General features: G+C 33.2%; 1 protein-coding gene across 1 annotated transcript in view; it reads left to right on the top strand.

The window, feature by feature from the left end:
• Positions 1-15645, top strand: part of SNTG1 (syntrophin gamma 1) — a 732034-nt gene that overhangs the window by 664544 nt on the left and 51845 nt on the right. The window contains exons 15-16 of the mRNA XM_055318336.1: positions 5615-5767; positions 9709-9801. Coding sequence (XP_055174311.1) covers positions 5615-5767; positions 9709-9801 — 246 coding nt within the window. The remainder of the gene's footprint in view (positions 1-5614; positions 5768-9708; positions 9802-15645) is intronic.

Below are 15645 nucleotides of genomic sequence, written 5' to 3'. Positions count from 1 at the left end.
AGTGCTTCCCATTAAAAGTCTGTTTCGACCAACTTTTGCCTGGCCTCTCTATTCTATTTCACTACCAATCGGATTAAACCTGACAGAATTAACTGCAGTGGGAGAGATTCTGTTTTTAAAAAAGGAATACCAGAATATTACAAGATGATTTTTCATACAAAAATGGTAGTATTATAAGATACCATGTATGAAATGCTAAGAATTAGAATGTCATTCTTTGAAGATATTTGGATTGTTTGGATTATTGCTTGAAGGCAGGACCAAATGACCAGCCACAATTCCTACTGTTTAGGACCTAGTATATCCACATTTATAGTAGTAAGAAGTACATTCCCATCCTCCCACAGCCTCCGCCCGCCGAAGGTTGTTCTCCAAAAATACTTATACTCTTCTGATGGAAGCATGGATTTCTAAGCACAGATCTGAGGATCTTTTTAGTATGATGCAATTATCCCCAGAAGCAGAATATTATAATTGAAATCTAGAAGATGAATCTTCATTAAAGTCATTAATTTCAATAGATAATTTTGAAAGCCATCTTTTTAAATAATATTATAAGAAATTAACCATGTCTCATGTGTCTCTTGCTTGTTTGCTTTTCTGGTTTTAGTAATTGTAGTTTATGGTAGTAATGTTTCTACTTATTTCAGTAGCAATGTCTTAGAGAAAATGCTGATATCAATCAAAATAATAATGAAAAAAGATTCAAGTGTATTAAATAAGAAATCAAGAATGCATATCGAACACAAAGATTAAAAGTTCACTTTGGTAGTTATATGCCCTTTATATGCCATACACTTTGTAAAAACATTATCTTACAAAAAAGCATTTTTCCTTTAAAGGTGAATAGCATTTTCCCACATGGGCTAGTTGACTTTCCTGAAACTTTTTTCTTCAGGTTGGGCTTTGCTTCCCTAAATTTCCTATAGCAAGCCAAGTCTAAACATATTATGCCAAAGAAGGAGATTAAGTCCTGCAGTGTGGATAGATTTAAACAAGAGGATCCTTATAAATGCTGTAAATGGAGGGGCTTGTTGCAAGGACAGGAAAATGCTGGCAAGCAGGCAGGCAGATGTCTAAAGACCATTTCCCAGTTTCTGGACTAAGAGGGGATGAGCTGTTTAAAAGGGAAATTTAAAAGGGTAAGAGATTATATGCATATTGGTGAAAAGGGTGGGGAAACTTACTTACGGCTATTCATGAGGAAAGAGGAGCATGCACATTGAGCAAACATTTATGTAACATACACCCCCGTCACTTTGAGGGTGGAAACTTAATATTAGAGCAATGTGCTTTCAGAGTAGTGTTATTGGGGTCTGGAGCTGATAGTCAAGAAAGACTTCTTGAAATATGTTCAGTGCAGAAAGGTGGTGTTATTAAAGCATGGGAACAGGACCCATGGGCAGAAGACAGTGCTTTGGGGTTGGGGGAAATAAAGGGAAGGGAAGTTCCTAAACGATTTTCATATGCTAAAATGACTCGCAAGATTATTTTTCCCTCAAACAAGACATTAGCATTAAGACAGTTGGAGTTTCCTGGAGGAGCATAATACTTTGCCTGCCTCACCTATTCATCAATGGGCTGCAGGTTATAAGGACAATTAATTTTATCTACATTTTCTTTTCCCTTTATTTCCCACATCAAGAGCAGGGCAAAATTCCGCCCCTAACATCAGGAGGTTGTCTTAGGACAAAGAGAGGGTTCTACACTTGGTCTTTGGGCTTCTTATCTCCGGTAAGGAATGCAAGGGCTTGCTTGTATCATAGACTAGAATCAGTTGACCTTGAAGAACCAGGCTTCTGCAGAGACGGCCAGGGGGGTTGTTAGTGGTTCTGAAAAGACACAATAGCTGAATAGAGGAAACAAATCTCTGAAAAACAAGCTTTAAACTTTAGCCTAGTTTCAACCTCATTATCTGTCGATAATGGTTTCAAAATCTCTGAATTTTCAGTATGTATACTTGTTTAAGTTATTTGACCTTTTCAAGCCTTAGTGTTTGCAAATGCAAAATGGAAATGGGACCATGTCTATAAAAGGATTTTATAATATATGTAATATTTTTCAAATGGAAAATATTAACAGGAACGATAAATTAATATCTTGAAAGTATCCAGAAGACTTGAAAAAAATGTAAAAATCTACAGGATACTTCTGAAGAAGTCGTAAATGAGATCAATGCACAAAATTGGTGCTCAAGATGTGTGTAGCTATTATTTTTCACTAACTAATTAAGAGATCCTTTCAGTGAGCTGTGTTATTACAGAGGCTATTGTTTCTATTGGGGCCAAACTCACACTCTGACTAAAGATAAACAAAGTGAATAGGAAGCAAGTTAAAGAAATAGAGATTAGGGAATGACATATATATTTATTTTATTGAATATCAACATTAAGAATAGAAATTTTTAATATTAATTAAAAACTACTATTTGTCAGAAAGCGTGCTAGAATTTATCTGCATTATCCTAGTACATCCTAATAAATGAAAGAGCTAAGATTTGAGTCCAGACAGCATCTGAGGCTGCAGCCTGTGTTCTTATCACTACAGCAGATGCACTTGAGTAGACAGCATGCGGGAGACTCAGAGGAGGATGTATATTTGTTGTGCCCAAGATTGCGAATCCGAGAAACCACCAAGGAGCCGACACCGATGCAAGGACACGAGGGTTTATTAGCAAGCTCGAGCTTGGGTCCAAGTGCACCCGACACAGCGGAGCAGGGACTTGGACCCTGAAGTGGGTTACAGCTGGGTTTTTTATGGGCTGGCCTAGGGGATTTTCAGAAGGGGTGGAGGAATTTCTCAAGTTCTGTTTACATTCTGATATGGGGCTTTCAAGGGCATTGGGCTCTGTTCTCATTCTATTATGGGACTTTCTACCACGGGCTTGGGCTCTGTTGTCTTTCTGATATGAGATTCCCTGCCGAGGACATTCTGCAGTTTTTCCTGTAAAGTTCTGCTCTTATTCACAGGGGCCTAAGATAGCTGTACTTGTGCTAATGCTAAACTTGAGGTGGAATGGCCTTGATTTTTCTCGGCCTCCACATATTTTGATGATTACTTTTATTTTTTTAATTTGTTTATTTATTTTTTTGAATTTATTTATTTATTTATTTTTTTGGTGATTACTTTTAAAGTAGCTCTTTCAAATGCTTGGGCTATAATCGCTTTAAACTAAATTTCTAGAAAAGGATTTCAACATGCTACTTTTTCCATCTTCTGCCTCACCTGCTCTTCCTTCTCTAAAGCAGTGTATTCCACCTCTTTCTTGCCCTCTCACCCTCCAGGGTGTTATGGCACAGGTAGTCATGTGCATTTCTTAGCAGGAGGACCTGAGCCCATTCAGGCTTGCAGCTGATTGCTCTTGCAGGTATCTCTAAGTCCTTGGTGATAAGACAGTCCCTTCCTAGAATAAAACTTTCTCCTTTACACTCTCAAGAATGATTTATTGCTCCTTATGCTTTTTCCTTAGAGTTTTAGCTATATAGAACTGTCATGAAGCTTTTAAAATTATTTTTACATATTTGTCTCCTTCAGTACACCTTGAGGCCTGAGTACCCGGATGCCCATAACAGTTGTAGCTTGAGTCAGTGCATGAGGAGTGTCCTACAAATAGCAATAGCCAATGACCACAAGTGTTCATAGATGTCAAACTTATATTTTGCAGAGTTGAATAGAGAATTCTATCTTTGAGAGCTTTGGTGCTTGGGTAATATAATGGAAGATGCTAATTCAAATTTTAAAAGAGAAAGGAGTTAAGCTGCCAAGAAAACAAAATCTTAAATGATTATTTTAAGATTCCGTAGCAACATGCAATTTATGAGAAGGAAAAATATCAACAGGTTTCTGGTTATTAAACCTGACATTGATTATTTTGTTACACTTTCATATTCCAAGGAAAATTAAGGCCAATTGAATAAACCATAAAATTGGTGGGGTTTCCAGAAATTCTTTAATGGTTAGTTACAAGTTTTGTGCCAATGTTATCAATTTAAATAAGTAATATAGAAGTTGAAATATTTACAACAGAGGATTTGCTGATTTTTTTTATAAAGTGACTTGTCATAACACTTATGTTAGAGTCTAAGATTCATGACCTGTCTAGCCATCTTCTTTCCCAGTGTTGTCTCTCAGTCTCTCTCTCTCATCTGTTCTCTGGATCTCTGGAATATACCTCACACTTTTGCTTCAGGCCTCTGCCAATACCAGCCCCTCTGTCAGCAAAAGTCTTCTTCCTGTCCATTCTATCTTTAATCTTTCCACTCATCTTTCAGCCACTGTTTAAAATTTACATCATAGAGGACATTTCTCTGACTTGCCAATACCATTCGGTGTAAAATGCTTTCTTACTCCCTATAATGGCACTTACAATGATCTGTCCCGACATATTCACTAGTGTAGTAATTTATTTAATATCTTTCTTTGCCACTTCCCTAGACATTATAAGCTTTAAATGATTAAAAAGTACTTTTCAATTGCTTATCATTGGACTATATTTTTGAAGATAGTATGTTTTCATTTCTTCCCTTAAGATGGTATAAGAAAATCATAAATACAGAGAATGTGACTTCCTTTAAGCTTCTGAATATCTCCTGACAGCAGTTATCAAAACTAAATTCTACAACCAGAAGTAACTGCCATTCATCCACTCTCCTCTAGTATTTTAAGCATCCAAATGCCAAAAAAAAAAAAAAAAAAAAAAATGGATTCATTGATAAACTAGTTAATTGCTTTGAAAATACTTGCCAAAGCAGAGAATTCCTTCTAATATTTTGGGTATTTAATGATGCTACCTTTATGTAGCTCCATATAAGAAATGGTGGAAAACACTAGTAATTATCCTTTGACTATTTTCAGTACACTCCTCATGTAATTCAAAGGCCATATCTGACATATTGCCTGGGATTACTCTATTCCATCAATTCTTAGCTGCATTTTCTGTTAACATCTCTGAGGTTACAATACACATAGATGTGTGAACACTTGAAAACTTCTAGTAAGACCAAGAAATTGCCATGTGAAAGTCTTTTTGACTCAATAAAATAGAGTTACATAAGTAAGGTAAATATGTATTTTTTAAAAGCAATAAATGTCTTTTAGACAACCTAAACTCATTTTTTTCATTCCTTGTCTAGATGAATATTTTCATGATACTTTCAGGGTTGAAGAAATCAACTCAATAAAAATACCATGCTTATTAACCTTTTTAAAATTTTCAAACATATTAATAAGTATTATTTAATTTCATCATCTTGACAGCTCTGTAAAGGAAAAGGGAAATTGTGTGTGTTGTTCCTTAATACAGTAAAGAACTGAATCTCATATGTTAAATGCGCTGGTAGCTACATTGCTAGTAAGTATAGAAACCAGAAATCCTCACTTCTGTTTCATGAGCATGCTTCAGTGTTGATACAGAAAAGAAATACATTAGTTTTGGACTTTGAGGCATGGAGTTTAGGCTGCTATGACCATTTTTAACGAAGATTTAGCAGTAGCATAAAATCTTTATGACTATGGCGTCTCCACCATGCATTTAGACAACATTGATTCAAGGTGTGACCATGTTAGCAATATGGATTGATGTATGCCAGCCTGTGTAACTCCAGGTTTTCATCAGGACAGTGACCTACTGGACCGGCGGAAACACTGCTTCACCGTGCAGTCCGAGTCTGGGGAGGATCTCTATTTCTCTGTGGAGTTAGACTCTGACCTCGCCCAGTGGGAAAGAGCCTTTCAAACAGCAACCTTTCTGGAAGTGGAACGGATACAGGTGAGAGTCTATGAAATTTTAGGATTTGTGACTCCTAAAAACACGTGATTGCTCCCTAGAGTTTAAATCTCTAATAGAAAATGCTGTGATTTTGATTAATTTACAAAGTCATTTCCTGTTGTCCAGTCCTGACCACCTCACTTTTAACATGAATGGCTTCATTCTCTTGCAATGCTAATATAGATTAATAGAGATTCATAGAGCCAAGACCTAAATAGACATATGGGCACTTAATTCAAAAGCAAACATATGATGATGATAATATAGCATTGACTCCTCTGGAATGCTTGGCTGTAATAGGAGATTTGATGTACATATTTTCAATATGCTGAACTGATTTGTAACATATATTAATTCTCTTTATTTCTGACTATAACTTTCTATATTGAACATATCAGTTTATACCAGTATGACATGGTATTTCCCCTGATTTTCAGGGGAAAAAAAAACAGGAGAATTTCACTTTTTTCATTGCTCAGTTGACACTTTCTAATAGTTCTGCTGATCTGCATATATCTTAAAATGTTAATGTAACTGAGGAATATTGTTTCAATAACTTAGCTGTAAAGAACCTCAATTCAATAGTTTAATATCAAAAATGGGAACATGAAAAATATCTTCAATATTATTTTATTCTAAGTGCCAACATCTAAGACCACTTTAAGTACTAAAATATGTTAGTTGAATAGTTGAAATTTTTGTTATTTATACCGATATTTTTGTTTTCCTAATTATTATTTCTTTAGAATATCACACTTTACTTGTAAACAATTACATGGAAATATCTATCTGTTGGTCTCAATTTAAGATTTCATTTGAAGTCTCTTGAAGTTTAGAAATAAGACAATATTATATTGTTGTGATGTATGTTAACATTGTGTGTATGGTTTTTGTTTTGTTTTGTTTTTTGAGTCTGGGCTTCATATTCTCAAAGCTGATGTCCTAAGCAATGCATTTCTTTGGGCTATCTCACAATACTTATTTAAGATGCATATAGCAAGTGAAAAGTAAAATACTTAACGCTTTGTTAGCTTTTGATTGTTTTATAAGTCTTATAGTTTCCCTTTGTTTACTGCATTAGAGATCAATATGCAGTGACTGAACACCTTGGTGGTATTATTTTCAAAATTCAAGGATGTTAATATATTTACATGAAGATGTTTATGTATTTTTCTTCTATGTCCTCAGTATTCCCACTAGCATTAAAGTTGTTAAGAAATAAATTAGAGGGAACATATGTTATATTGTGAAATAAGCAGAAAGAAAATTAATGAATTACTAATACAAATTAATGAATTAAATAATTTCTTTTGATTTTGAAATTGGTTTTCATTAATGGGATTGCCCCCTAACATTTTCTAGCTTCTAATCTATTTCTTTATTTTTTAATAAAGATTTTATTTATTTATTCATGAGAGACACAGAAAGAAGGCAGAGACACAGGCAGAGGGAGAAGCAGGCTCCATGCAGGGAGCCTGATGTGGGACTTGATCCTGGGAATCCAGGATAACACCCTGAGCCAAAGGCAGATGCTCAACTGCTGAGCCACCCAGGTGTCCCTCTAATCTATTTATTTATCTATTTATATATTTTTGGATCTCTAATGTACTTAATATTGACATAATATCTACATATTTAAAATGTAATCCATTAAAAGCAGGTATTTGCAAAGATTCTACATTGTTATTTAAATTAAAACCTTAAAATTTGGAGAATGTAGTGAATATTGAAACAGGAAATGACAATTTATATGAATAAAATCTCACTACATATACTTAGCATTCCAAGTACCAGTATTGGGCCTAATTCACTTATAGTATTTTTAGCACCTTTATTTTTCCTTTTTCTGAAAGATTTTCCCAGAGTAAGTAAATAACACTGGTAAAGAGCAGACAATTTATTTATTTATTTTTACCTTACAATAATTCAATTTGAATTAATATAGCTCTTTTAAAATAGGACTTCTAATGAAAAAGCACATCATTTACAAAATTGATTTTCTTTAATTATTAATATTGGTTGAAATTCATATGTGTTTAATTCAGGTGTAAGCATCTAGCTATAATTCAAAAGGATATATTAAAATGTGTAGAGATGCCTGGGTGGCTCCGTAGTAAAGCATCTGCCTTTGGCTCAGGTCGTGATCCCAGGGTCCTGGGATTAGGTCCCACATCAGGCTCCCTGCTCTGCAGAGGCCCTGCTTCTCTTCTCTGTCTCTCTGAATAAATAATAAAATAGTTAAAAATAAATAAAGTAAAATGTATTTTATGTGTGATGTATCTTCAAATGTTATTTCATAATATAAAATTCTACACAAATCTTCCAAATGTTTCGAGTTATCCCTAAGAAGTATAATTTCTTGCTTTTTCTAACTATAATTCAATTTTTATTATAAAATAAACATAGAAATTAAACAAATCTAATATAGTATTAAAACATTAAGTATAAAAAAACATTAAGTATAGTCATCATATATGTTTATTAAAAGATGATAAATCATAGAATTAAACTCAGTGAGTCTCCATTTATATCATATCTGCTTCAATTTAATGATTATTGATGAATTAGTTTCATTTGTAATTCTGAACTTATTGAGATAAGTTTTAATGTTCTGGACTGAAGTTGTTTTCATCTGATATATTCTTTTAAATTATAGTAATTGAGAAAAGCAAACAAATATGTCGAAATTAGAAGGAATAAGCCTTGAACATTTCTTGCTATCGACTGTAGTTTTAATAAAATAGTGATGGGTAGATAAAAGCACAGAAGATAGCCTGCATTAAATCAATAAAATTACACCCAAACTGAACTTAAAAGGCCCATTAAGTAAGTTTTTTGAAAAACTTGACTCCAAAGGAATAATTTAGCATGGTTATAACTTTTCTATGCAAAATGGGCTGAAAGCCATAGCTTTTGGTGAAGGCACCTTGATGCATTTAGCCATCATTATAGTCAGAATGTCATTCATTTAATGTACTTTTATATACAGTGTTATAAAACAAATATAAGGATTAGTGTTGAAAATTTGCTTGAAATCAGTTTATCTCTTTCTCTTCCTCCCTTTCTCCCTCCTTATTTTGAATTATAAGGGTTTTTTTTCATTTAAATATCCCATTACAGTTTTCAATTAAATGGAAATAAAATTGGCCTGTGGACATATAAATGCATTATGTGGCATATAAGTCCTGAGTTTTTATTTCATATTTGTTATTGTTAAATTTCAGTATCTTTATTTTAGTAGTCTTTCCAAAATATTCATATAAGTAAAATTATAATTTAAATTGATCTCAGTGTTAAAAGCCATTGTTGATTTTTGAAGAATCAGTAGGTTTATATAAATAACAAGCAACTGGTTAGTGTCTTTGGGAAACAGCTTGTGCCACATGGATGAAAATTATATGAGAGATTCTTAAGGTAAAGATATTCTTATATGTTTTAGCTTGGTTACTGAATCTGTGTTTGTGTGCCTGAGAGTTCTCTTTAATAATATCCATGAAATTGATATACCAAGAATTGAAGTCTTGAAGAACTGAAATCTTAACCTTTAAGAATTCACTTTTGGTTTAATGAAAATGCAATGATATTTAGCTACAGAATATAACAACGTAACATAATCTTGCCTACACTTAAACGTTTTTATACCAGTATTGCCAATATAGTAAAGGGTGTCAGTGTAGCACAAGGTAAAGACAAGTTTCCACGGAGCAGGATTGGAAATGTGGTCTTGCATACCCCTTGGTAGGTGAAAAATTATTCAGCTTGTTTTGTCAACATTAAGACATCAATAATACTATGTATCTTATAAAGTTATTGCTGATATTAAGTTAGCTATTGCATAAACAATTTACTACAGGAGCTATCATTCTTTGATAAATGTTGGCTATTAATACTGATATTGAATAAAGCACACGAAAAGTAACAGTATTTTCTGTTCTGTCTAGTGCAAGACCTATGCATGTGTGTTAGAAAGTCATCTCATGGGACTCACCATTGACTTTAGCACAGGATTTATCTGCTTTGATGCTGCAACAAAGGTAATGTGTTCAGGTCAGCTCTGAGAGATGTGCTGCAGACAGTGTAAATTAAGAATGATTCAAAAATAATTTCTAACTCCTGTCAACATTTTAATTGGTTATCATGTATCAAATGTAAGATCCTCATTTTTGTTAATAGAAAATAAATCATGCTTTATTTTGTTTATAGAAAAACAAAAGTTTGATTTTTTTTAAAGTTTGAATTTTTAATAAAACATACATTTCCACAAAATATTATAACTATAGAAAGTGAAAATATATGTGTAATATATATACATTACAATTTATAATATATGCATAATATATATTATATATTCTCTTTTACCAAAAATTTAATTAACGGGAAATTTTTTTCTCCCAAATTTTTTTCTCTCCAAATTTGTTTAAACTAAGTGTTTTTTTTTTTCTTATTTTTTCTCCACCAATATCTCTAATATCCAAACAGGGAAAACATTTTTCAGAGTTTAGTTTAGTTTTACAGGTAATATGTTAGAATTATGGTATGGGGAATTTGGGGTTTAGAATTTCTAGCCAGGGAGTATTACCCTTGTGAACCCTTACTGGACTTAGTAAGGTCTTGTACTATCTGATTGGGTTCCTTTTCCACAAGGATCTTTCTCTGAGATTGATATATATTGAATGATAAACAGAATCTTCTCAGTTGGTCAAATATAAGAAACCTTAAAACACAACTATCTCTTACCCATCACTAATTTCCTCCCAGTACTGGAGTCACTGCTGCAGTTTCTGACTTGTGGCTCTGTTCCCTATGGAGGACATTCTTTTCCCTCCCATGGCACATCAATACCTCAGATCCACTCCACTTTTCCCTTTATCAAAGTATGGCCCAAGAAATAAATCCATGTTTCTTCCCACTAATTTTAAGGATTAATGAGTAATTCCTTACCAGGAAACTTATATGTTACTTAAAAATTAAGCATTGTACAAAATTTTCAAAGACAAATACAAGATAATGATATAAGTGTATGAGAAAGGCAGTGTACAGAAAGGGAAAGGGTTTGGATCTTGGGAATGATGGAAGTCCATGGTGCAGTCCTGCAGCTCACAGCCAACTATGATGTGGGTTGATGTCTGAAGATCTTATGATTTTCCATGACTCAGCAATTGAGATTGTGACATAAAAGCTCACATTATTTAAAAATGGCCTTTTTTTTTTTTTTTTTGACATAGTGAAATTAAATTGCATGCATATGCTGGTCAGATTGATTTAACTATCCAGCACATTGCCTTTGCATAATGCCAAAAGAATACTTTTCTAAGTATGGAATTTCCAGTGCCATGGCTCTTTTGATGATTTTCAAATGAGACTGCCGTAAGCTTTTCTTATGACCAAAGACTTTCTTTTAAATAAAATATTCATTCAACTCAGGTTAGGCTCATGAGTATTAAATTAATTTAACACAATTTAATTTAATTATTACTCAATTTCATTCATTAAATCAATGTAATAAATAACTTCAAAAATAATTAAAGTGAGGTCACCTGGGTGACTCAGTAAGCTAAGTGTCTGCCTTGGGCTCTGGTCATGATCCCAGGGTCCTGGGATTGAGCCCCACAAAGGTCTTCTGCTCAATGGGGAGTCTGCCTCTCCCTCTCCCTCTGCTGCTCCCTCTGCTTGTGCTATTTCTCTCTGTTGAATAAATAAAAAATCTTAAAAAAATAAAGTGGTTAGAAAAAAAATAGTGATTTTATAAAGAAAATATTACAGCTATAATTGTCACCAAACTATCACATGAAGATGAAAGATCATACCTCCTAAATGAGAGGGAAAGAAATAAAATTCATCTAAACACATTTCTGAATGCCTGAATTTAAGAGTTTTTCTTTAAGGATAGTGTAATCTAAAGCCATGTCAGGGTCCTTTTTTATCTCTTTGTGTGCTCAGGGAGAAAATCCAGGAGTGGATGTTCTATATGAAATTTCAGGTATCCCTTGCCTGGGTGTGCTGGGAAGGAATGAGTGGCCAGCTAACCCTAAGCAAATTGTTATAGTGTCATCTAGGGCATATAATTTAGCAAGAATGAGATTTTAGTCACTACAAGCTTGATGCAGAAAAAAAACAAAGGCCTTGGGGAGTGGTAATCACCATCTTCCTATTTTCTGATTGTTATTAGAAGTTCCTAACTTCAAGGCCATCTGAGAATTGGGAAGGAGGGAAAGACTTTGTCTGCTTATGATGAACAGAGTATTCATCGCTGAAACTGTGACACTTGCACAATAATAGGGAACTATTAATAATGATGTCAAGACACCAGACAAACACCAGAAGAGTACTGGGCAAACCACTGAGCTGGTGTTACTGCAAGAAGGAGACCTCACTCCATGGAATGAGCCCAAAAGTTATTTTTAAATTAAAAAAAAAAGCTATAATTGTTATATATAAATTAAAACATGTTTTGTTCCAATATTTTATCAAAACAATTAAGTAATATTAAGTTATTTTCTCTACTTGGTATGCATGTGGAAAGAATCCTTAAGAATATATGTCCAGCAGATTTTTTAAATGTTTGGTTTTGGGAAGGCCATAGAAGCCATACAAGGATACCCTTTAGCTGTTCACATTTTGTCTGTCTGCACTGCATCTTGATCAGGTCCTCCAGCTTTGAAGTGATTGGAAGCAAACCAAAGGTCTTATGATAAAGTACAGATTCCAAGAAAGGGGAGGAGGGTGTATGGAGTAGTTAATTGAGCTCGATTTAAAGCAAGTTCTGTACCATCAGTACCTTGGCAAAGGGGAGAATTGCTGCCTTGATATATATATATATATATATATATATATATATATATATATATATATTTTAAAGCAACCATATTTATCATTTTGTACAAGATATTTTTGAAAATGAAATAAACAATAAGGAAAAATTAAATTAGAAGACCATATCAGAGACTCTCATGGTAGGGAAGAGAGTCATCATGACCTTAGTTTACACTAGACTGCTACAAGTTTTGAAGCAGTGAGGTCTGGGAATGTCAAGCTAGTTCTTGTTACTTGTCCCTTGTGCCTGAAACTCTGCAGGGAAAACTATTTCTCTGTATTTTCCAGACAGTACAAGACACATTAATAGTACTGTATTTCCCATACTTCACTTTACATTGGCAACATAGCAAGAGGCTATACATTCTTCTGTTTACCTTAGTGTTGTTGGCAAGATTCCCTCATAGAAGTTTGTTGCTGTAGAGAACAGCTCAGCTTATTCTTTGTAATCTTCATCCTTATTAAAATGTAGACTTTTGAGCATTAGAAAAGGTTTTCTTATTAATATGTCAAAGTATGATATTGCAGTACTAATGATTCCCATAGCCAAAAGGAGATTCATTGTCATTATATCCCTTTAAACATGCATATATGTATTAATTACTTATATCTATTAAGAGATTCCCCATAAAAACAGAGACTTCAGCAGTAACATTTGTTAATATATAGTTATTGATATTTGCTTTTTATTGAAAGATACAGTAGGGGTATAAATACACACACATACACACACACACACCAATCTTGGGTCCTCAAGGAAGGCTTCCTGGAAATTGAAATATGAAAGGTAAGATTATCCAGACAAATATCTGTAAGTAAGGAAAAATATTGAATTTGAGATCAGACAAGATGAGAGATCAAGTTTGTGGGCAGCCAAAAAGCCAGATTATGAAAGGGAACCTAGTAAGGAATTTGCATTTGATCCTAAGAATAGAAGAACCTTTGAAGGGTTTGAGACCTATGAAGGAAATGATCAGAAATGTGTTTGGCAGCACAAACCCAAAAGAACAGCAGATGACTGAGATGGAGAAAACCCGGGCAAAGCCGGGTTCTGAATTTGCAAAATTGGCCCTCCCCTGGACATCTACTACCCAGTGACATTCTAGTGGATTAGCTCTGTCATATTTTAAAAGCTACTATAATGACTTTATATTTCCTTCTTGTACTCATTACTAACTTTATTATAGTTTGAAAACATTATCTGGAGGAAATTTATAAGACTCACATGTATGCCTGGTGACCTACATTTTAAGGAACTTAAATTCTGTGTAGTAAAAGACAATGTCACCCTAATTGAAATCACTTCCTTCTTGGTTTAGAAATGTTCTTTATAAAATTAGAGGAATTTCTCTTCCCAAAGAATCGTGCTTCAGAATTAAATTCATTGTTAATTTATTAATTCCTGAAGTATCTTAATCTCCATAATCCATTTATACCTTTAAGTACACTCTGGTTTCTACAGTGTTTCATGGTAATATTTGAAAGGAAGTGGAAATGATCTCTATTTACACTTTTCATTTTCAAGAGTCTTTGATATATACTGGATAATTTGAAGGTCACTAATTTTAAGGCACTTTGAGCTATTGTTTCTCATAAAGATATATGTTCTTCATTTACACACACACACATTTCATTATATGTTTGACTTTTTCTAAAATGCATTTATATAACTATAATATGAATTCTATGGGTCAAACCTCTCAAAATAGAATTAAACCTTTATTTTTTCTGTTTATGCTGTTTTTCTCTAATATTGCAACTATGTCAAATCAAAGTAGATATTAAAAGCCCAAAAGGAAAGCTTGAAATTATTAAAATGAATGTTTTCTTGAAATGTCTCCTACATAAGTAGAAATCTGAAATATATATATGCTATTATGTAATTACAATATTCATATAAACCTTAGCATTTTTTCTTTTTATACTATCTTTCAATCATTTTGCTTCCCCAATTGTGTAACTTACAGCCCCCAAACATGGACAAAGACATCAAATTCTATTTCATGGAATTTTTACATTCTTCTTCAGAGAAATTATTTCTTCTTTGCTTTTAGGAGAATGAAGAACATTGCATTTATTGCAAAACAAACTCAGACATTTAGGGAAACAATCCATCAGGTAAATTTTTTTTAACCCTCAAGCATTTAAAAGATAGCCCTAAAGGAAATGTTCAAAAGAGAGATATTAACCCAAGTTTTCATGCCAGCAGTATATTAGCCAGATGCAACACAATGATAAAATCCTGGGTTTTTCATTTATTTCTTGTAATATAAAGACAGGATAAAGTAATGTGGGAACTAACACATACTTTATTGCCTATATTTATAATTCAAAGTACATAAAGAACGAAAACAGGTAAGAGTCAAAAATTCTTTGCCTAGTATGCTTTATATACTTTTTCCATTTTCTTTTTTCTCCTCTTCCTCACCCTTTTAAAATTTTAAATTTTAATTCCTTTCTGAGGCTTTTGATATATTTTATTTTCTCTGGATTAATTTTTTTCATTGTTAAAAATCTCTGCCTTAAAACTTTTCTCACTGTATTTTAGATTGTCTTTCCTTCAATCATCAGTTTTGGTTTTTATGAAATTTTTTGCTGATATAATATATTAACCTCTGTAACTATCACATAGTAAATGAAAATAATAATAGTTGTGTGTGTCTATCTTGCAGCATTATTCTAAAATTAAATGAGATAGATTTTTGAAAGATAAAAACATAGTAAATTGTCAAATATGGATTCTGAAGTCCTTAAGCATTATTTCTGACCAGCCCATCTTTCAGTGGGTTTTTTTTCTCTTTTTTTTTTCAGTGGGTTTTATCTCAACCACAGACCTTGTCTTTTTATCTAATCCCAGGAATCCATCACATTTTCTTCCTATTTCAAATTCTCTTGAATTCATCAATGAGCTCCCTTTCATCCTTAACACCTGCAGGACCTTTGCAAATCTCATAGCTGCTGTAGCCTACTTTCCTCACCTCTAAAACAGATACGCAAAGGACATCTTCCTCATAGGATTATTGTAAAATTTAAATAAAAAGTATATGGAGAGTGTTGCACAGTGA

The sequence above is a fragment of the Nyctereutes procyonoides genome, unplaced genomic scaffold (assembly GCF_905146905.1).
Source record: "Nyctereutes procyonoides isolate TBG_1078 unplaced genomic scaffold, NYPRO_anot_genome, whole genome shotgun sequence".
In the NCBI taxonomy this organism is placed as follows: Eukaryota; Metazoa; Chordata; class Mammalia; order Carnivora; family Canidae; genus Nyctereutes; species Nyctereutes procyonoides.
Note: the sequence above shows the minus strand (reverse complement) of the source record. Positions and strands in the feature narration are given on the sequence as shown.